This window comes from Solanum tuberosum, unplaced genomic scaffold, assembly GCF_000226075.1.
Source record: "Solanum tuberosum cultivar DM 1-3 516 R44 unplaced genomic scaffold, SolTub_3.0 scf00052, whole genome shotgun sequence".
Lineage (NCBI taxonomy): Eukaryota > Viridiplantae > Streptophyta > Magnoliopsida > Solanales > Solanaceae > Solanum > Solanum tuberosum.
The window spans coordinates 1,607,224-1,628,394 of record NW_006238977.1 but is presented as its reverse complement, the minus strand read 5'-3'; the positions used below and the strand labels follow the sequence as shown (position 1 = coordinate 1,628,394).

Here is a 21,171-nt window from a genome sequence, read left to right as displayed (position 1 = left end):
CTTCTTCTAAAATGAAATGAATGTGAAATTCATTCAATCAACGAAATAAAATATCCACGGTGAATCCTTGTGTTTGCAGAACCAACATCTGAGAGGATAAAAGTTTGGATAAATTTTACCTTTCACATTCACCCAAGTCTCATGAATGTTGTCAAAGAAATTTTAAGAGAAAATTCTTTAACTTCGTCGACTTTCGAGATCTGAGAAGGCAATCAAACATTATTTATATGTAGACAATTATTTATTGCATACACAAAAAAAATGATCAATCGTTTTTTCTTATTCGCAATTGCAGCTTCAATCACGACTTCACAAATAAACTAATCATTTTTCTTGTGTCCAATTGTTGGTACAGTTAATTAAATATAATTAGAACGATTCTAATACTTATTCTTTTGAGTGGTAATTTTTCCTATCTATGGTCTTACATAACTTTCTAACTTAAATGGATAGTTGAAACCTTCTTTGACCTTACTTATATAGGTATTTATTTTTTGCTGACTATTTATACAAGAATTTATGTCAAGATAATTGACCCTACTAACTGAATGACCATCAAGAAAAAAACCAAGTGTTTTTGAGTTGTTTTTAAGATTGGGTTTACCCAACATAGGTGAGAAATGGAAATATTTGATGTCCTTCTATAATTTTGGGGAAGTTACATAAATATAAGTAAATGGATAAAATATTTCATGATTTACAGCTATTATTAAATTATATATTCTATAATATATACTCTATATACATGATGTATCTGATGTTATTTCAGAAATAAAAAAATGTTGCTATGAATAAAAGGTTAGAATAAAGAGTATCCTATATTAGTGATAACAAAATTACATACATATCAAAACATATCAATTATTTCTTAAAAGAGAAAAATATGAATATATTATTTTATTTAATGCTAAGTATTACAAGTTCTAACAAGAGATTATATTTTCCACGCGCGGACTCTTCACTTTTGATGTCGCATCCATGTCGGACTCTTTAAAAATGCACTACTTTTGGCAAATCCGACACGCACCCGCTGAAATTTTTGAAGAGCCCGAGCAACATAGGTTGTTTATGTATTTGTTAAAGTTGCTAATGAATTGTAGTAACTGAAACAGAATGTGTGGTATAGAACATAGATAGTTAACTAATGATAGAATTATGGATGATATGTATTTTAGTATGTTTTTGGACCATTATCAAATATATGCATTGCTTACCTCTTTTTTTTTCTTTATTTTATCCTAAAACAAATGAGTTTGGTCCACCTCATTTTAGTATGTTTTTGGATCATTAGCATTAACTAGCAAGCACCTTCAAAATATCATAACCATGAAATCAACAAAACTGACCCCAACATAAAAAAACATACTCAGAACTCAGAAGATTGCATAAAGAATAACACCAGCAAGATCTATCGTTACACCCACTTGACAAATATCTCAACCAGACTACAAGACCCGACCTTAAAACCGAGACCCAAAGTTTCTGCAAACATTAAAACCAAACACTTTCTGGGTACCGATAACCCCAGCCGAAGAAAAAACCCAGAGAATCCCTTTAACCACTTCTTGCACTTGACCAACAATACAACTAACTTGGTTGGCAAAGAAATGGCATTACAAACCTCAAAACTACAGGCGTATTAACATGGTCTGCATAACCCTCACGCGGTGGCCTCTGCGTCCTTGTCTTCAGCTTTCTCCTCCTTACCATCCCCTTTCTCGGTTTTGTATTTGGCTTTCTCCTGGCTTTTATCTTCAACACTTAACTTTTCAAGCAGTCCGGCAGCAGTAGATCCGTCTTCACTTTCCTCTTTCTTTTGTGATTCAGCTACCTCTTGAAACATATCCATGAAGGATTTGCAATCTAAGAAGAAAAATATAGCAGATGAACAAAAGACAAGAAAAAGGGGTGGGGGAGGCAATGGTGTGAAAATTGAAACTTGTAGGAGTTAAATACTGTAACTCCACCTGTAGAAGCAAAATTGCAGCAGATACATAATACAATCAGCTTAATACAGACCTTTAATGAATTGTAAGGACACTCGGTCATAGTACACTCCACATGCCTTGTAATCCAAAACATTTTCAAGCCCACCACCAAAAAGCATTCTTGTACAAAAGGTTGAGAAAAGAAAATATTACTATGACAATATATTATTGACCATGGTATTTCACCACCATAGCCATGGGGATATATTTCGATGCCATCCTTAAGTCCAAGCTCAGTTCTCTCTAGATGATGCCAACAGAGATTTCAACAAAGAAAATATGACTACTAAAGAATCTCAATCAAGCCAAGACTAAGTAGCTCATCTTAGCTTAACGTTACACATTTGAGTAAAGTTATTTTTGCAATTTCATATTTTAGGACTGAAAACTCAAGTGTGTCATAGAAGTTCAACTTATGATATTAGGCGGTTGAGCTAAGTGGCTAAGGACAAGCGACACTAATTAAAATCCACCAGTCTACCACTCCTACCCTTCTCCCAACTTGCGTATATTTTACTTCATTACATTATCAGTAATGCAGCAAAGGCCGAAGCACTGTGATTCTAAAAGCACCTTAATTCAACAAAAAGAAAACTGCCAAATAATAGCGTGAATCACAAAGCAAAGCCATTGCACAGGGGAGGGGAGGGGGTGGGATTATTAATTTCCTAGCAAAGGCTCGAGGTATGGCATTAGCCCAAAATGGGATGCTAATCTATATCCTATCGCACAAACCTTTTTTTTAACCCTCCCTAGGAGCTCCCACTCCTTTTTGCTCCCTTGGTGACTCGAACTCGCAACCTTCGGGTTGGAAGTGAGGAGTGCTTACCATCCGAGCAACTCCCTATCGCACAAACTTCAGTAGTAAAATCACTCTAAAATTTGAGTTAGCAGAATATTTAAGAATGAATTCATCGATTTACTCGTTTTAGTATATCTAGAGGTGGCTGAGCTATTTCTTCTACTCCTCAACCTTTGAACAATGTTTACTCCTTCCAAGTTCTAACCCATCTTATCAATCAGGATTTTCAATTTGAATCATAACCACCATTCACAAATCCCACACATACATATACAAAAACAAATAAATTCTAACCCAACCTATCAACCAGGATTCTCAATTTGAATCATAACCACCATTCACATATCCCACACATACATATACAAAAACAAATAAAATATACTAGGGTTCTTTATCTTTCTTTTCAGACAGTAAGAACAGCAGGCTAATACTCAACAGAAGTTAGGGCTCCGGTCTACAATGGAAAGAGTTATGGTTTCATGATGCTATTGAAACCATACCAATTTCCAGCCTTATTTTTGAGGAAGAAAGACGGAAAAAGGTCGGATCTTGACTTAAAGATCGGAGAGGAAAGCAATTATTCCTCTGTCAATATTCCATTTCACTTTGGAAGAAGAGGGGAAATGGTCATGTGAGTTTAGCTTGGTGAACAGCTCTGGTGTTTATTCACCTTACTAACTCACTAGTCCAATATGAAACGCATGTTCTTGTTCTCATTTACCAACTAAATCACATAATGAACATATAAACATAAAGTTTTATTGCGATAAAACCAACCTCCTGATTAGCGTTAGGCATCTGAAGGGATATTTGACTATTTGTTTATAACGGTAGTGTTTGAGTCAGCTAGCATGTACCTCAGCTAATCCACGAAACCAAAAGAATTCTAGAGAGGTAAAAGGTGACAAGTACTGGAAGTTCCTAGCTATTACATCTAAATAATGGTTAAAATTGCTGAATTTGATGCAGGCTCAAAATATAATTTATGGTTCACAATTCTCAGCCATTCAATCTTCCAGATCAGCCATAAGTCAGTGTAAAACAGTAAAAAGAAAAGGATTTATCTACTGGAAAACAATCACAACTAATTCTCTTTAGGTCTACAAACAGTTTTTCCGTCTGGTAAAATTCCCTCTACCCTTATAATTTCATCAGCGTAGAGACACACACAGGTTTGTGATATAGGCTTTAGTGGTTTCTAAGCGAACAAGGATCAGACTAACAACAGCTAACATATGCCAAGGGGGAAATTAATGTTTGATTGAAAAATTATGACCCATCAGGATTTGAGAAGTAGTGAGACACATGCAATTCATGGTAACATTTGAAAGCCAACACAATGCACAGGTTTGGTCAACTGAAAAAGTTTTAAAATTTGTTCATTGATACTTCAACCAAAAAGATGTCAATAATACGGGATCTTCTTTTTTTATAAGTAGAAAAGATGTCACTAATATGGAATCTTGTCATAAATGATACAGATATGTAGAGCTAGAACTTTTACTTGATTTGGGTAAAACTCGAAAACTAAGGAAATTACACAGGCGCTATGCACAGCATAATATCTAAAAAAGAAACAGAATTTATCCACACATAAAATGGCTGATTTTGCAACTACAGAGATAAAGGAAGCTACTGCTTATACTGGTCCCAAATAAGAAAAAAGGAAGCAACTGCATATGCAAAGCACCAGCCAGTACTAAACATGGATAAAGGAGAAGGATTGTGGAAGGTTGCCTGCCAGCATAAAAATCATTCAATTCTGATAACTCCTCTAGACTGATAGTGCTAAAGAAAGCTACCATAATTATGCCACTAACAAGGTAGACAAAGCATTGATGAATGAGAAAATATCAAGCATTTGGCTTTGCTAGTTCACTAGACCTCCATCTAACTAGCAAGAAAACTTGGAAACTAGTAGATAAAGATAGTGATGGAGAGGTGAGAGATTACTCACTCTCAATAGATGCAAATCTGATGCAAAAAAGCTCATCTTTCAGTTCACCATCAGCAAAATCTGGTGCATGCCACACGCAGGACTTCTCATTTCCAGCATGTTCCTGAACCGTCATCGTTGGGAGAACTGGAGATCATGCGTCCAAAACATATACTCAGCAAGAAAAAATAAAACCCAAACTAATGAGAAGAGAAACTACATTTCAGATTACCCAAACAAATAAAAGTATAAAACTGATAACTTAATTACCAATACTTCCTATCGAGATTTAGGACAATAACAATGCCACAAACTAATTAGGTTCTGCTGTACAGATCTTCTATTTTAGTTGAACATGTTTCATTAGAATACTCAACTAGAGATTATTCCCTAAAATCACAATATACACATCTCTACACAACCATACAAATATCTAGCTCCTTAATCTTAACATTCTTATCTTACCTTTGACAAAATTCTCTAGCGGGAATTGACATGAAATAATGATATATTAAGAAGAGCCCAAAAATTAATTTTTCTTTTGAAATACAGACCAAAGTGGTTGGCGCAGATCTTAAGGGTTTTGGATTGGCGCATAACAAGGCGAACTTTGCCAGTTTCCTTATGCTTCAATAACTTCACAGTTCCAGCACCTCTCTCTTTCCACTGATTACCATCTTTATCAAACCTATAAAGCTTGGCTTTCCTGCAAATTTTATTCCAAGAAAATCATTTCCGAAATCACACAAGAAATTAACTGCATTTACACTCCTACTCCGAACCCACCATCTTTATTTGATGCCGAGAGCATTAAAAACGGAATATCAGAAAATATAGGTCATTAATTAACCCCGGAATTAGATCAATGGACAAGCAATGAACAGATTCACACAGAAAATTAACTGCATTGACACTCGTGCTCTGAAACCTCCATCGGAGGGAGTATTTAAACGATAGGGAGAGCACATACAACAACAGATTAAACAATTGGGTTATTTAGCGCATCTTGAGCTTACCGAGGACATGACCTTAGATAGGAGAGTGTGGAGGTAGCTTTTCTACAGGATAGGATTGGTGGTAGTAATTGAACCTTCTTTCTTACCCGTGACATTAGCACTTTTCTCGTCGTTTCTTGATTCTTTGATTCCGATGATTACCTATTTCTTTTGTGCTTCTGTAATCGCATTATTTTGTTGGCATTACTTTTTTCTGAGCTATATGTTGTGTGTTGCTCCCATTTCACATTATTTCGTTGTTGTTACTGCTCTCATTTCTGTATTCTCTTTTACAAACTGCTTGGAAAATGCTTTATTCAAATCTGAGGGTGAATCGAAAACAGCCTCTCTATATGTACCCTCCTCAGACCCGATTACACCAGGTATGTTGTTGGATTACTTAACTAACCATATAATCGGGAAACTAACATCAGTGACACTTGTAATCCATCATTATTTGAACAATTGGATTACTAACTTGAACTGTAACTGAAAATTATAGATTTGATCAATTAAACCCTATAACTAGATGAATTAAGAAGAAATAACCAGTAATATGAGAGGAGAAAGAGATTACAAATCAATGAGGGGATCTTCATTTTCCTCGCCAGTTGATACAGCAACTTCTTCGAGTCTGACAATTGGAGCCACCTGAGCTCCGGTATCTTCATCATCGGCTCCGGCAGCTTCTTCTTCCTCTTCCCGGTGCTCGTGCTTAGGCTCAGTGGTCGCCATTTGTAGTGTAATGAGGTTTGAATTAGAGTGGAAGAATATTGACGAACCAAAGGATGGATTATATACGAGTTTTTTTTTTTTTATAGGGTTTTCATGTTTGGCAGGATATATAAGAATAATGTCGAATAGAATGTGTTAATGATGAGGATGTATTGATTATTTTCTTATGGATTATTTGATTCGTTTTGGTAGAATATATAAAAATTATGTAGAATAAGATGTATTAATAATGCTGATATTAGTTATGCATTTATCATTTTTCTATATATTGTTTGAATTGTTGTATAAAAAATAATATGTATTGCATTATTTTATTTTATAAAAAAATTATTTATTTATAAAAAATACCCTTTATAAATACGATGTAAAGATGTAGATGGGTAATTGTGTCTTCGATGTACTAATGCATGTTTTGAAATACCTTACATTACTATAGTCATGAATTATTATGTATTAGTTGTACATACCTTAATACAAAATATAGTGTATAACTAATGCATAGGTTATACATAGATTGAATATGTATATAAAAAAAAACTAATAATACACAAAATTAATGTATGCATTATTACAAATTATTAGTTTTCTTGGTTCTAACCACTCTATCAAACGACTCATAAATAGTATCAAATTATTATTTTTCTTACCATGATGGCAGCATTTAGACCGACTTACATGACCAATTATTTCACTAAGTTTTTGCGCATATAGTTTGACTTTATTTTGGGTGAATTTTTTTTCGTCTTCAAACATGAGTCTTAATTTTTATTCTTGTTATTCATTTAATGAAAAATTTATCGATCAATATTTATGGCCTAATTTTGTTAGGCATATAAGTTTAGAAATTTTTGTTTCATCTGATATAAAAAATTAAGTTATGTGATATCAATTGTGTGGTATCTAATTTGATCCGTCAACATAAGTTATTGATATAATGTGTGAGTTTCACAAAATTAAGTTTTTGTCTTTCTCAACGTGCTTTTAGTAACTAAATTATGTTTTTTTACGGAATAATTTGTGGTCTTGATTGGTCTATGTTTTATAGGAATTAAGCAATATAACGTGTATATCTTTATAAATATAATTTGTGCTATATTTATTATTTATGCAGAGCGAAAATTATTTGTTATTTCAATGTATGAACATCTTTTGTCACTTGATTGGTATAAGTTCTATAAAAGTGTCGAAAAGTAAAAATTAAAATTCACTCCAAAATAGAAACATTTGTACTAATTACCCTGATTTCACGAGATACATAATATTTGCATTAAAATTTAAACCTTTAAACTCATGATTATTTTACACTTCATCAGTTATTAGGTCACACTTGATATTATTATTATATTATTAGACTTATTATTGTTATTATTGTTGTGACTATAATTTAATAAATATAATTTAATTACAAATGTAGAAATCGTATTAAAAGCAAATAAACCGAGAATAGTGGCGAAATCGCCTTTACGATGAGTATTAACTGAAACATTTTTTAGAAAAAATATACTATTGGTTGAATTCTCTTTATATATATTAACTTTCTTAATAAAAACTTTAATTTTGCCATTAATATGCTTAAAATTAACGTGCTCGACCAAATGGTTATGAACAAAAAAAACTTTGATATAAATATTAATGTAATTGAGATTTATAGAATTTAGGGATAAGGGTTTGAAAAATACCCCAACTTTGGTCGAATTTGTTGTTGCGATACTAAACTTTCATGAGGACCTATTACCTCTCTAGACTATTTAATACCGTATTTTTTATCCCCCGAACTATTTAATAGTGTATTTTAAAGGTATATATGTGCCCACTTGGACACATTACTATTTATAATTTTGCATTATTTTTTATGTTCACGTGGACAAATATATATGTTTAAAATACGGTATTAAATAGTTTAGGGAGGTAATAAGTCCTCATGAAAATTTAGTATCGCAACTGCAAATTCGATCAAAGTTAGGTATTTTTCAGACTTTTATCCCTAGAATTTATGAAATACTTATGTAGAAGAATAATTTTTTTATGGCCAAGTATATTGCGAGATATTTTTTCACGCCATATGTATTTCCCTCGTTGGCTTATTATTTTTATTGGAAACAACTTTTATACCTTACACAAAATAAAGATAAAATCGATATAAATTTCTCCTTCTCAAAAATGTATGTTATATTTATATTAGTTGTAAGTTTGTTCTATCCTTGAGAGTGACGAGGAATAACGGCAATCTATCTAAGTATTGATCAACTCTGCCCACCAATGTTGTTCTCCTACCAGGCTACCACCTCATTGACTTATTGTTTTTTTATTAAAAACAACTTTTATACTCTATCCTCCTCGAATCCCACTTGCCCCAATAACTCAACTTCTCAATGTTAGGGATCCAATGGGCGGTGCGGGGGATGCAAGGATGGTTGAGCTTAACAACTTTTGCATTTTCAATTCACCCCACCCCACCCTGCATAGACCCGCCCTGCATGATTTTTTTAATATATTTTTTTCTAGTTAAATTTGATACTAAAAATAAAATTCATAAAAATAAATTTCATTTTTTCATTAAGTTTTATTAATTTAATAGATAATAACTTAAAATTTTATTTTTTAGACGTTAATTAGGAAAACATGTAACAAATTGTATTATTTCAAAAAGAATGACATGGTTTCCTTTTTTGGCATCACTTTAACTTCAACTTTCCACGTAGAATGTTTAAGGCAACAAGATTAAAGGGTATTTTGATATATTTGACATAACTTTAATTTAGAACCACAAAATTAAGGTCTTCTTTCTTTTCTTAAACTCCGTTCCAAGTCAAACTAGGTCATTCTTTTTTAAACAAAGGGAATATTTTTTATTGAACGATTTTCATTTACTATCTTGAATATTTTAATAACTTTAAACAAATTATCTTAATAAATAATATTTTATCATTCTTATAACATGTAAAAAAATAAAATTAAGTTTGAACCCATATAAAATTATATATACCCACAACCCGCCACGCATTAACTTTTGAGAAACCCACTTCGACCCGCTCCGTATCCCTCCCACCCCCCATAACCTCAAATCCGCTCCGCATAGCCTTAAACCCACCCCGCCCCATTACCCTACTCAATGTTGACCACCTAGTGTTTCTTGCCTCTACAAAAACAATCACATGGTTATAAACTCCAACCTCCTCAAATCCACTTGTGAAACTACATTGAATATGTTGTATTTACTTATTGTTTTCTAAGGCGGCCTTTGCATAGTAGAAAAGTATGTTGTATTTACATTACTTGTATGCTTGAGTAATGAGGAATAACAACTTAGGTACCAAATAACTCTGCCCATCAAAGCTCTATTGCCTCCGCTGAAACAAGGGCATCGGTCTCATACCACTTCATTGACCGTCAAGTCACTGCCTTGAGCAACTCTCATCTATCCTAGTACAAAAGTAAAAAACATTTTCTTGAAGGTTTGGATCATAGAGCATTATAGCATTGGAAACCCCATTTAACATGACAAAAGTCTTAGGACAAAGGACAACAACAAACTACTGCTGCCCATTGTCCTTTCTTGTATATAGAGAAAGGCCGCAAGAAAGATCCAAAACCACCTCAGTAATCCCAACATCAAATATAACAATGAACCAAATAGTTCTTGGAATTGAAATCAAGATTCAGCAACATTTGGTTCGCCTTCCATAGGCTCAGCTTGAGATGATTCACCTTTCTTGCCTGCTAGTCAAAAGATCGCACTTGTTTCACGAAGAATTTAACACTACATTAATTCAGTTATTTTTCAAATGCTTTGTTTAACTTACCTTTCTTTTTCTTGCCGCCACCTTTCTTCTTGGTCTTTACGGGAAGAGCTAGCCAGGTCTTAATTTCAGGTTCATCTTCAATTGTCTTCGCAAGTGTCAGCTCCTGAAGAGCATGAGATGTGATCCTATCTGACCCATTAGGCATCAATAGCACTGTGAATTTTATGTGAGCAACCAAATCACCTGCATATCGTTATAAGAAAGAGTTCAAAATACAAGCTATATTATATGGAAAATGGCATTTGTGTGAGAATACAGAAAAATAATGACACTCCTTGAGCATGGTGTTTATGTTATGGAACAGGGCTAAACTAGTACGGACCAGGTTTCTCATGTAGAACAGGATACGGCTGCAAAAGATCATGGTTAACACATTCAACTAGTCCCAAACGAGCTCTTTTCTCCTCCAAATCCCTGTTCAAGTTACGCAGAACAAGGATACAATATTGATAATCATAAAACAAGTACATTTATTACACACATCGTTAATAAAGAAAACATTGAAAATCAAGATGACCTTGCTGTAAATGGCATGATAGGGAACTTCTGACTGATTTCACTGAAGATAAACCTTGATGCTTTCATCTTCAGGTTGTAGCTTTTATCTACAGCTCTCTTGTAGATGGTTGTTTGTTTCTCATCCAACAACTTTGGCTGCAAAATTTCGGATGGCACAAGAAAGTCAACATTTGTGACATTTTCAATTGATAAGTTTTGGTTTCCATGTAATTTCCAGGCATCAAAGTTTCAACATTTTACCTTTCCATCACCGGTGCTTGTAACAATGTCAATTGAATAGACCTCATTCTCCTCGAACTCTGCATCATCTACTCTGGTATCAGGATTAGACACACTTAACACAACTTTGTTTCCGTCAATCACAAACTGCTTCATTTGATGGCTCAAAACACCCTCAACGATCTTGCAGTCATATGCTGCAGCAACTTTCTGAATAGCTTCTGTTACATCTGAGTTCTGCAGCATCAAAGAAACTTAGCAACAAGCATTTAGAGCACTGGAAGTATGACACTAGTAGCGCTATAAGAGAACTATTGGGATGAACTGTCAAAACAACTAGGTATAAGATGAAAGGCATGCTATCATTAATCCTGAACATCAATCCACCACCTATTTAGTATTTTCAAAACACTCAAACAGGACCAAGGCATAAACACATAACTCACACGAGCAGACTGAGGCAACTAGGAATAGGCGATAACAGCAAAAGACATTTAACTTCTAACTCGTAAGATGGGGAACTTCTCTCCTATAAATCTTCTTTGCAACCCTAGACCTCTTCTAACTAAAACCTTTACTAAACCAACTATACAAGTCCAAATCTTGCGTAAAAGTTTGCTAATAAAATATTAAGTATAATCTTCCTCTGTGAATATTATGCCTCATATGTTACTGTGCAAAGCAGTGTGGCACCCAAAGCTTCCAAATCCCGGATCTGCCACTAACTTGAAGTATAGGAATTGGGAAAATTGTTAGTTTGTTGGCAATGACTATATGAGAAGTATGATTCATTATAAGTAAATTGACGGAGCATATTTGAAGTAGTAATGGAGTTGAAACATACCTACGAGGATGAGATTTCTCACAACATTAGAAATTAAGAACCTTGAGAATATTGGGTTGTTTTAGCAAAAAGTTGAACTTGGCGAAATTGAATTTTCTGGAGAGTAAGATAAGTATTGATTTCATTATTTGATGTAAATTCAGTTACTAGTTGTTGTTGGCAAGCATACAAGTTGCCCTTTCTAGGAAGAAAGAATTTTTGAGTGAGTTAAGACTTGGTTCATACTAAAGCTCTTTTCTTACGAAGTCATAACCATAAAGTGTTTGATTAAATGTTCCTTAAGGTTAGTGTGAGTTTAATTGGAATGAGTGAGCTCACACAGCTTATCATTGGATGAGTCTATCAAGTGCTCTATGTTTACTTCCTTTGTTTATCCACGTGACCAAGCCATAATGTAACCTTATTCGCTAGACTAATACAGTACTTAATTTTGGATGCATAATGTGAACTAGCTAAACCCTTCATGTTGACCAGTGATTCATTAACCTGTTTACAACTGACTAATAAGGAGTAATAAAACCAACACAATAGTACTTCTGTGATTCTAAATCCTAAATTACGTAATGTAACTATAAAAATGTGTGGTTGCTATGATTATGATAAGTTAAAATGTTGAAACTTCAATGCATACTTAAATAAATGGTAAACTGTATAAAGGATTACGAGTAACCATATAAGGGTTACTAATTTTGTCATAATGAGGCACAACATAAATAGTAACCATGCAAAGGGTTACTAACGTTCCCGCAATGAGACATAACATGAATTAACGAATAGTGAACAAATAAAGGGTCACAAGCAGCCATACAAAGGGTTGCTAATATAGCTGTAACAAGGCACAAAAGATTCAGTGTCATATAAAGGGCCACAAATAACCGTATAAAGGGTTACTAATGGGGCACAAGAAAAGTTCAGTCAACCGAAGCAACTTCAAAGAAAGAGAAAAGTATGAACTAATTAAGCTACAAGTTTTAGTGATTGGTTTCCTGTTTCACGTGGTACAATACTTTAGGATGAATTATGACTTGCTTCCTCTCTTATCCCTTCATTACGTGTTTTTATTCAAGATCGCATTGTAACTTTAGTAAGGAGAATGTTAAGACTCATCAAGTACTACTAACAATATACTAACATTCTCTTTATGGATCAATATACTAACATTCTCTTTATGGATCCTACACTGACCCAGGTTTCATAGACGAGCAGACTACGAGTTAATCTATGACATTTATCCACTATTTGTTTTGGGGATTAGCCAGATAATCTGTATTTTGTGCACTCCCCTTAGTACTCCAGTAGAGGCTTCATAGACGTGTTTTCAATACTTTCTAGTTGTTCACAGATTTCAATATATTTTTTGGATTATTTAAGAGTTGTTGCAGCAAAGTTTTTTTTATCTAAATGTTCAAGTCATTATTTCTTTTTACAGGCACTAGGGGTTATGTACTGGTTAGCAGGAAATGGATCATCATCGACGTATCATTTTGCTGTACCTACCTTTCGGAAAAATAGAGGAAACTATTTTATAGTCACAGAGAAATCGTCAACTTGGATCTCAAGCTTAGGCCATCAGTAAGCCGTATCTGTGGTTCATTCATATGACCATATTCATACAAATTGGTAATACAATGCCCTTACCCACATATTCACCACATTCCTTCTATGTAATCAAACCCACCTAAAACAAATTTTCTCATACCCAAAACTCTTCGATGTACAACTTGAAAATCCATCATTTCAAAAGACAAATTAAGCTTATCACTTTAGAACAATAGATAAAACAATATTTTCAGGCAAAACACAGAACTAATCTTTAGCAACCAAGACTTGACCGGCATTGACACTTGTGGTCTGTGCAAAGCAATGATAATTGTTATTGAGAACCATCCTATCCATGTAAGTGGTAGACTAGTGGTGGCTGAAGTTTGAAAAGCGCAACTTGACGCAGGATAACTTCTCCCAATATACTTCATTACATAACATCTTATATCCTACCATGCCAGAATAAACAAAATTTAGATTAAACATTACCTTCCTTCCTGGTCTTACAAGCCTCAGAGCAACTTCAGCAGCTGTATTAGCAGCCGCAAGAACATCAGCAGCTCTACCAGTAACAGGTCCTCCCTGGACCACATGTGTATGAGCAACAACAGCAATAAAGCCATCTATATGACACCCCATATCACTGCAAAAAAGTAAACCATGACTTACTCGTACAAAAGCTTATCTGATTCTACAATACAATTGGGAGAACAAAAATAGCTACAGGATAAACAGTTCTTCAATTTTGAACTCAGTCAAATTTCAAACTTCTCTTTCCTACCACGCACAAGTCACAACCATGGCAAGAGATTAAATCACCTTAAAGTGCTCTAAACTATTTCTTACATTTTCACCATATCACCTTCTTCCAATATTGTCTCATCACTAGACAGTGGAGAAAAATGGCAGACGGTATTGTTAACTGAAATGCAGGTTGGGAATGCCACACCTCTCTCGATTTTCTTCTTCACATTCTTGTACATATTCCCTGTTTGCCTGTACCAGAATTCACACATTAAATCAACAGCTCGACATCACATACGTCACACGCAATTCTGAAATAAAAGATCTGTTAAGAAGACATCAAAACAAGCAAAGTTCATACTCTTTGATAAAGGCATCTCCTTTTTCACAAAGATCAACTATCTTTGCTTTTGGCTTGCATTCAGACACCACCAACTGCAGAGCCTCTGCATAATATCATATCGTTATTAATCGAAAACATTCTACGTATCTTTAATAAACTAAAGACCACGAAATTCAAAAATCTTTCCAACTTTCTTAAACTCCATGCCAAGTCAAAACAGACAAACAAATTGAAATGCATGGAGTACAAAAGCTCCAAACATCAGTAGTAAATTTTCAGTTATCAGATAACCCCATTTTCAGGGGAACACTTTACAATCCAAAAAATCAAAAGGGGTATCCAAAAAACATGTAAAGATTCTATTTTTAACACAAAAAAAGAAGCAGAAAATGACAGAAACGAAAAGGGGTTATAGAATATTAACTGTTGACGATTTCAGCAGCACCCTTATACTTAGTAACAACCTCAGAACTTGTCAGATCCAACTCCTTCTCTTCTCTCTCATCATCCGACATAGTTATCAAATGGTTCAAGTTTTACACAGCTGAAAACACAGAAAAAAAAAACAAGAAAGAAACGTTACAAAGAGTGAAAAGGGTGACTGAAAAAGCAATGAAATTACACATACACTTTGATTTCTTGATTGAAGGAAATGGAGGCGAAAAGGGTTGAGCTAGGGTTTGGACTGTGTTTTTTTTGAGTTGGGAAATTTTATGGAGAGACAGTGACAACGTGGTGATTACGTGGCATTAAGTGGGTTCCACTAAGAAGATATTGATATGGTGACGTGGATCATAATGTGTCAATATTAGGGGGTGTTTTAAGGTTACAACAATTTTATTATTCCTATACACATGTTTTGTTTGTAGCCCTTTTGCTTCTTGGATTGAAATCTAAGTGAGTGTATTTATTTTTCGTCCTTGACCAAAAGGTTTTGGGTTTGAGTCCCCTTGAATATAGAGTCGCCTTTGTTAGGAGCACTTTAACCCTTAATATGGAATTTTTCGACACGAATCTGAATTTAGTCGGACTCTAATGTAGATTCCGAACATCGGATTGGAAACAAAAAAAAAAGAGTGTATTTTTTTTTTTTTGGTATATATATATTAAAGTAGTGCATTCCCTACTTGTTTGGATGGTGGTTACCTATCATATTGTTATTTTAAATAAAAACAATATGTGTTTTGATTATTACTCAAATTTTATTATTATAATAGTTAAGTTTGTTATTTGTAAGGATGAAAAGTTTTATTTTTATCTTGTTTGGATGGTTGTTACCCAATACAAGTATTGTGTGGTACGTTTAAATATAATATTTGTTGTTAAATACCAATGAAAAATTACACATTATGTTACGATTGATTTGGTGTGATCACATTTTACCTTAATTTTTTCTTCTTATTTTGTCTTTACATATTATTTAATAATGCTATTTTATCTTTCATCTTACTATTTTATAAAAGTTCTACATCATAGCCTACTTTTCTTTAGGTTTATATATCCTTTGAATTGTTGATATGCGAAATAATGTAACGACGGAGAATGATACAATCTATTTAAATGTTATATTCATTAAATAATATAGTACGATACAATACAATATGAAACACTATGAAATAATATGTAACAACCATCCAAACATAATATTCATGTAATGATCGAGTTTGGTGTGATTCGTCGTAATTTTTTTTTAATTTCTGCTTCTATCATTGTTATTATCTTATAATTTTATTTCTATTCTTTACCTTGCATTTTTATAATATTTATACTATATACCCTATTTTTCTTTTAATTTTATTCTTCAAGTTGATGATGTTTAACAATTATATAACGACGAAAAGTTGTTGGAGAGGGTGTTTTGAATATGAATTTTGAACTTGTTTTGACAATTAATTAACAAAGTAACTATGTGAATTAGCCTCACCTAATGGTGTGTTCGCATATGTGTATAACCATTTTCCTCATATAGCAAACAAAAAGTAGCGCGTTATACATATTCCATCGATCATAATGACTTTTGAGTCTTATTCGTTATTGGAATTTATATAGCATATACTAAATAAGTGAGCTATATGTAATTTTTGTCAATTTTATTTTTGTACGTCATTTCAATCACTTTATGTTTTTTAGTCAATTATTTAGATTCTAAACTCACTAATTCTAAAATATAGGGAATGAGCAAATCCACATCATAACGCATAAAACTGGTTCACTAGTTTAGAGAAATTGTGATTGAGTTTGCAAGTGTTTTTACTATCTTGTTATTCTCAATGAAGTTGTGTATAATAATTGGAATATGTATAGCAGAGGTGTGCATCGATTGGTTCGATTTAATTTTATGTATTATTAATTTGATTTATTGACTTTTAATTTTTATAACAATTTAATTTTTGATTTAATCAATAAAAAATGCTCGTAAAATAAATATATAACAAATCATGTGAAATCAAATTAACTATAAAAGAATTGAATGACGGTGCAAAGAAAGACAATGGTCTTTTCCAAGGAATGGACAAAAGGTTATTAGACAAAATGTGAAACCAAATTAACTATAAAAAATTGAATGATGGTGCAAAGAAAGACAATGGTCTTTTTCAAGGAATGGACAAAAGGTTATTAGACAAAACATGAGATGTTAGTGATAAAATTAGATGACAAATCATGTGAAACCAATTCATGCATCTTCCTTTGAATAGAGTATTGTATAATTCTAGCTTTACAACCATCAAATATCTTAGTGATATGGTTGAAATTCATTTATTGTTAATCAGAAGTCTTGAGTTTAAATCATAGAAATAGAGATAATTTTTTGAGTAGAAAAAATATTTTATTTCCTTACTAGGCCTATTCGGTACAAATTCGGATTAATCAAGTCAATGAGTTTCAGTTATTGAATGTATACAATAACGACAACACTTCAATCCAAAACACGTTAGAGTCACCTATCATCAACAATCATATTTTTCCATTAATTTTTTTTTTAGATGCATGAATGTCTAATAAGTCTAGAAAAGAAAAGAACAAAAGAATTCCTACTTAATGAAAAGTACACCTCATGAAATGCTCACAAAATATAATAATATGTAGACAAAAGACTTGTGAAGAAAATCCATAAAAAAATATAATTTGTCAGTGGTTACATCTCTTTTCTTGTAAAATAATAGTAAGATGAACTGAATTTAGTAGTCGTATAACAAAAGAATAAAGCATAGAATATACATAATTAAGAATTGATTACTAATTCACTATACTAATTAGTGCACTAATATGTTGAAGATGTATAAGAGTGAGACAAAATATAGAGAATCGTATAATAATGCACAAATAATTGGAAGTATAATTCACCAAATAGGATACAACAGTTGAAGGTTCCAAATAGCCCGATCCCCCCACCAACCAAATCTCTTCTTTATCTTCTTTAAATAACAATCTATTAGCGCTCTCGGTTCGAATCTTGAGTATAAAAAAAATATTAGTAGCCCTTGAATGGGACCTTATACGGCATAAGTACAAAATAGTGAGTAAATATCTCAAAAGATCACTGACTCAAGTATGTAAAGTTATTTGAGAAAGTCACTGAACTTGATTTTATATCAATAAAGTCACTCAACTTATGGATTTTCTTTTATAAAGTCACTCAACTTAAACTATTTTTCTAAAAAATCATTATAACCAAAAGATTAAAAAAATTAATTGCACAAACTATCCTTCAAGTTTAGTTTTGTAATACTTATTTCCATTGTAGTTTATAATATTATGCTTATCTCTTATTTTATTTTATTTTATTTTTAATACTTATCTTAACTTAATTAATATCAACTCAATTGTCCAAGCATTAAGCATTAATGCAACTTGGCTTAGGTTTCATGATATTCTACCATAATTTATACCCATTAACATATCCACTTAATATTTTATTTTGATAATAAAATATATGTACATGAACACTTCAAAATTAGTCTGGACAAATCCAAATTCGATGACTCCAAAGCTGAATCATCCCCTCCCACCCCAACTGGAATTGGACATGGATGAGGCTGAGATCCCCCCCACCCCACACAAATTATTCCCTCTTTTTCTTCCTTGGTTAACCTGAGAAGATGTTTTCTTAATTAAGAAAAAAGAACCATTTCTTTTTTCCCCACCTTGCATAAGTTTTCAAAAAATTATTTCATCTAAATATTGGATACTAGTTTTTGAATATCCCTTCCGTAGTTCTGTTACTGTGGTTTTTTGATAAATTGAATAAAAGATGTTATAAAATCATTTAAATTAAACAATATATAATAAAGGGAAATTTAGTTAAATCATAAATTTTTATGTTAATAATAATTAGGCTAAGAAAATAATTATTAAAAATAAAATAAAATAAGAGAAATAAACATAATATTATAAACTTTAAGGGAAGTAAGTATTACAAAACTAAACTTGAAGAGTAGTTTGTGCAATTATCTCTTTATCTTTTGGTTATAATGATTTTCTAGAAAAATAATTTAACTTGAGTGATTTTTTAAAAGAAAATTCATAAGTTTAGTGACTTAAATAGTTGAGCTCCAATGCGGATATTAATGGAAATTTTTTTTAGTAAAGCTCCAATCATTGAATTTTTAAGCCTCTCGAACCAGAACTCAAAACAGTGAAATTCAAATGAAAAGGAAAACAAGAAACAAGAAAAATTATTTATAACCAGATACAAAAACTGGGAAATTCATATAGACGCCCGCGTCTTAGTTTGGATCTCATGAGTAAACTATTGAGTCATAGAAGCAATTTGCTATACAGGGTAAAATGTTAAAAGAGCTATACATTATCTTATCAATTCAACAGTTTCTACACATTCACCAAAATTGTTGCAGTTGAATTATCATCACACATATATCATCAACAGAACCTTGTGAAACAGCAAGATCGATAAGCTTTTTAGAGGCCAATAATGGTTGTGGCTTACTGATGCCTGTGCAACACAAAGGCCTAGCAGCATCAACTACTTCCTGGTTGCTGACTTTATCCCATAAACCATCAGATGCAAGGACTAAGAACTCCAATTCAGGATTAAGTTCAACGACTCTAGTCTCAGGTTCTGCGATTACCCATTGTTTAAGATAACGATCTCCTATACCTCTCGACACAGCAAGAGATCCCTGGATCCTCCAAACACCATTAGAACAATCTACATAGCCACCCTACACAACAATAAAGCATCATACGATTAGTAACCTGAAAAATAAGACTGATAAGTAGTGATCCATATAGTTGCTCACCGAACTCTCAATTCTATCTTTCTCGTCTTTTCTTGAAGGCTTGTGATCTGAAGTGAGTGCTTCAGCAATCCCACCTCTGCTAACAACAGCGCGACAATCACCAGCATTAGATACTACTAAATCACCATTTCTGATCAATGCTGTTACGCAGCACGATCCACCCCTAAATTCTTCACTGAGGAATTCGGTATCTGTCTTTAAATAGCCATTTCTGAGCGCCTCCACAACATCTTCATCATTCCTCCTTACTAATTCATCCATAATGTTCTTATTCAAGTGCTCTGCTGCAAACTCAGCAGCTTTAGGTCCTCCATGTCCATCAAATACACCAAAAATACCCTGAAACAAGTAATCCCTTTGTCAATTTCAACCATTCACAAATAGCATAGTAAACTAAGATAAAAGCAGCCCGATGCACTAAGTTCTCTCTATACACTAGATCACACGAATTTATTGTACGTAATCTTAACCTGCATTTCTATTTCCACGGCTCAAATCGGAACTAAAATTGGAGGAACAATAATGCATTTTTTATAGTAAAGAATTCAGAATCAAACAGTTGATTATACCTGTTTTGAATCTCCTTGTAAATTGACAAGCGCAGAATAACGATCCTCCATTGCACCTCTCCTTCCACGTTTACAACAAACAGAATATTCATTGCCTTCAACCTCAACAAAATCCGCCGCTGCCGTCGGAGTTCTCGGAAAATTCCCAAAATTCGTTGAAACGACCGGAATATCCAATCTAGCAGGTCTCTTCCTCTTCGAAACCGTCGGAGAAGTAGAAATCGGTGCAGATGTTGAACACTCAGAAGAATTTCTGTTAAGGCTAATCGTTTCCGGTGAAGATTTCTCAATCAGAAGAATTTTTAATTGCGAAGACGAAGACAAAGAAGAAAAAGTAAATGATGGAAATTTCGTTAGAGTTAGAGATTCAGATGATTTCCGAGAAGGTGAAGAAGATGAAAATGAAGCCGATTTACATAAGAGTGAATTAGTCACCGGAATCCTAGTCGCCGGTGAGTTTGGAATTGCGACGGTACAAGACATTGCTTTAAATTTTTTTCAAAAAGTAGTTGGAATTCCGTGTTGTTTGTATGAAGAAATTGAGAAGATGAGAAAAAAAAGGGGTATTTATATATGCGGAAAAAAAGGAAAAATTTGTGAGTGTTTGTGAGCAGTCAAAGTAATTTGGCTGTGGGACCCTCTTTCAGTATTAATTCCGTGTTTGAGGAGACACTTTATTTTTATTTGATTTTTGACTATTAATTTCAACCATTCCTTCTTATGTACTTTTGGGTAAACAGTCGAAGGAAAAACTACATCTATATACTAGTTAATTAGCTAATATAACTATAATTTTTATTGATTACTACTGATAGCTTAATTTTAGCTATAATTACATCGTCTCTCTCATCTTTTCTCTCTCCTCTTTTAT

General features: G+C 33.1%; 3 protein-coding genes across 4 annotated transcripts; all 3 read right to left on the bottom strand.

Moving 5' to 3' along the window:
* Positions 1–1,353: 1,353 nt before the first annotated feature.
* Positions 1,354–6,509, bottom strand: LOC102600448 (ran-binding protein 1 homolog a). Its single transcript, XM_006343997.2, has 4 exons — positions 6,299–6,509; positions 5,281–5,432; positions 4,748–4,873; positions 1,354–1,863 (listed from the first exon to the last, which is right to left on the bottom strand). Exons 1-4 carry the CDS (start codon positions 6,454–6,456, stop codon positions 1,661–1,663), a joined length of 639 nt encoding a protein of 212 aa, XP_006344059.1. The 5' UTR covers positions 6,457–6,509; the 3' UTR covers positions 1,354–1,660.
* Positions 6,510–9,702: 3,193 nt separating this feature from the next.
* Positions 9,703–15,188, bottom strand: LOC102599893 (ERBB-3 BINDING PROTEIN 1-like). 2 transcript variants are annotated; one of them, XM_006343995.2, is made up of 10 exons: positions 15,099–15,188; positions 14,895–15,014; positions 14,489–14,573; positions 14,230–14,379; positions 13,873–14,026; positions 11,019–11,234; positions 10,777–10,913; positions 10,582–10,673; positions 10,260–10,442; positions 9,703–10,176 (listed from the first exon to the last, which is right to left on the bottom strand). In XM_006343995.2, exons 2-10 carry the CDS (start codon positions 14,983–14,985, stop codon positions 10,109–10,111), a joined length of 1,176 nt encoding a protein of 391 aa, XP_006344057.1. In that variant the 5' UTR covers positions 14,986–15,014; positions 15,099–15,188; the 3' UTR covers positions 9,703–10,108. The 2 variants fall into 2 exon arrangements, with proteins under 2 accessions (XP_006344057.1, XP_006344058.1); XM_006343996.2 differs by having other exon boundaries at positions 9,703–10,173.
* Positions 15,189–19,045: 3,857 nt separating this feature from the next.
* On the bottom strand, positions 19,046–20,841 carry LOC102599567 (putative protein phosphatase 2C 53). Its single transcript, NM_001318660.2, has 3 exons — positions 20,301–20,841; positions 19,732–20,070; positions 19,046–19,653 (listed from the first exon to the last, which is right to left on the bottom strand). The coding sequence occupies exons 1-3, from the start codon at positions 20,781–20,783 to the stop codon at positions 19,309–19,311; spliced, it is 1,167 nt and encodes a 388-aa protein (NP_001305589.2). The 5' UTR covers positions 20,784–20,841; the 3' UTR covers positions 19,046–19,308.
* Between the last annotated feature and the right edge of the window lie 330 nt (positions 20,842–21,171).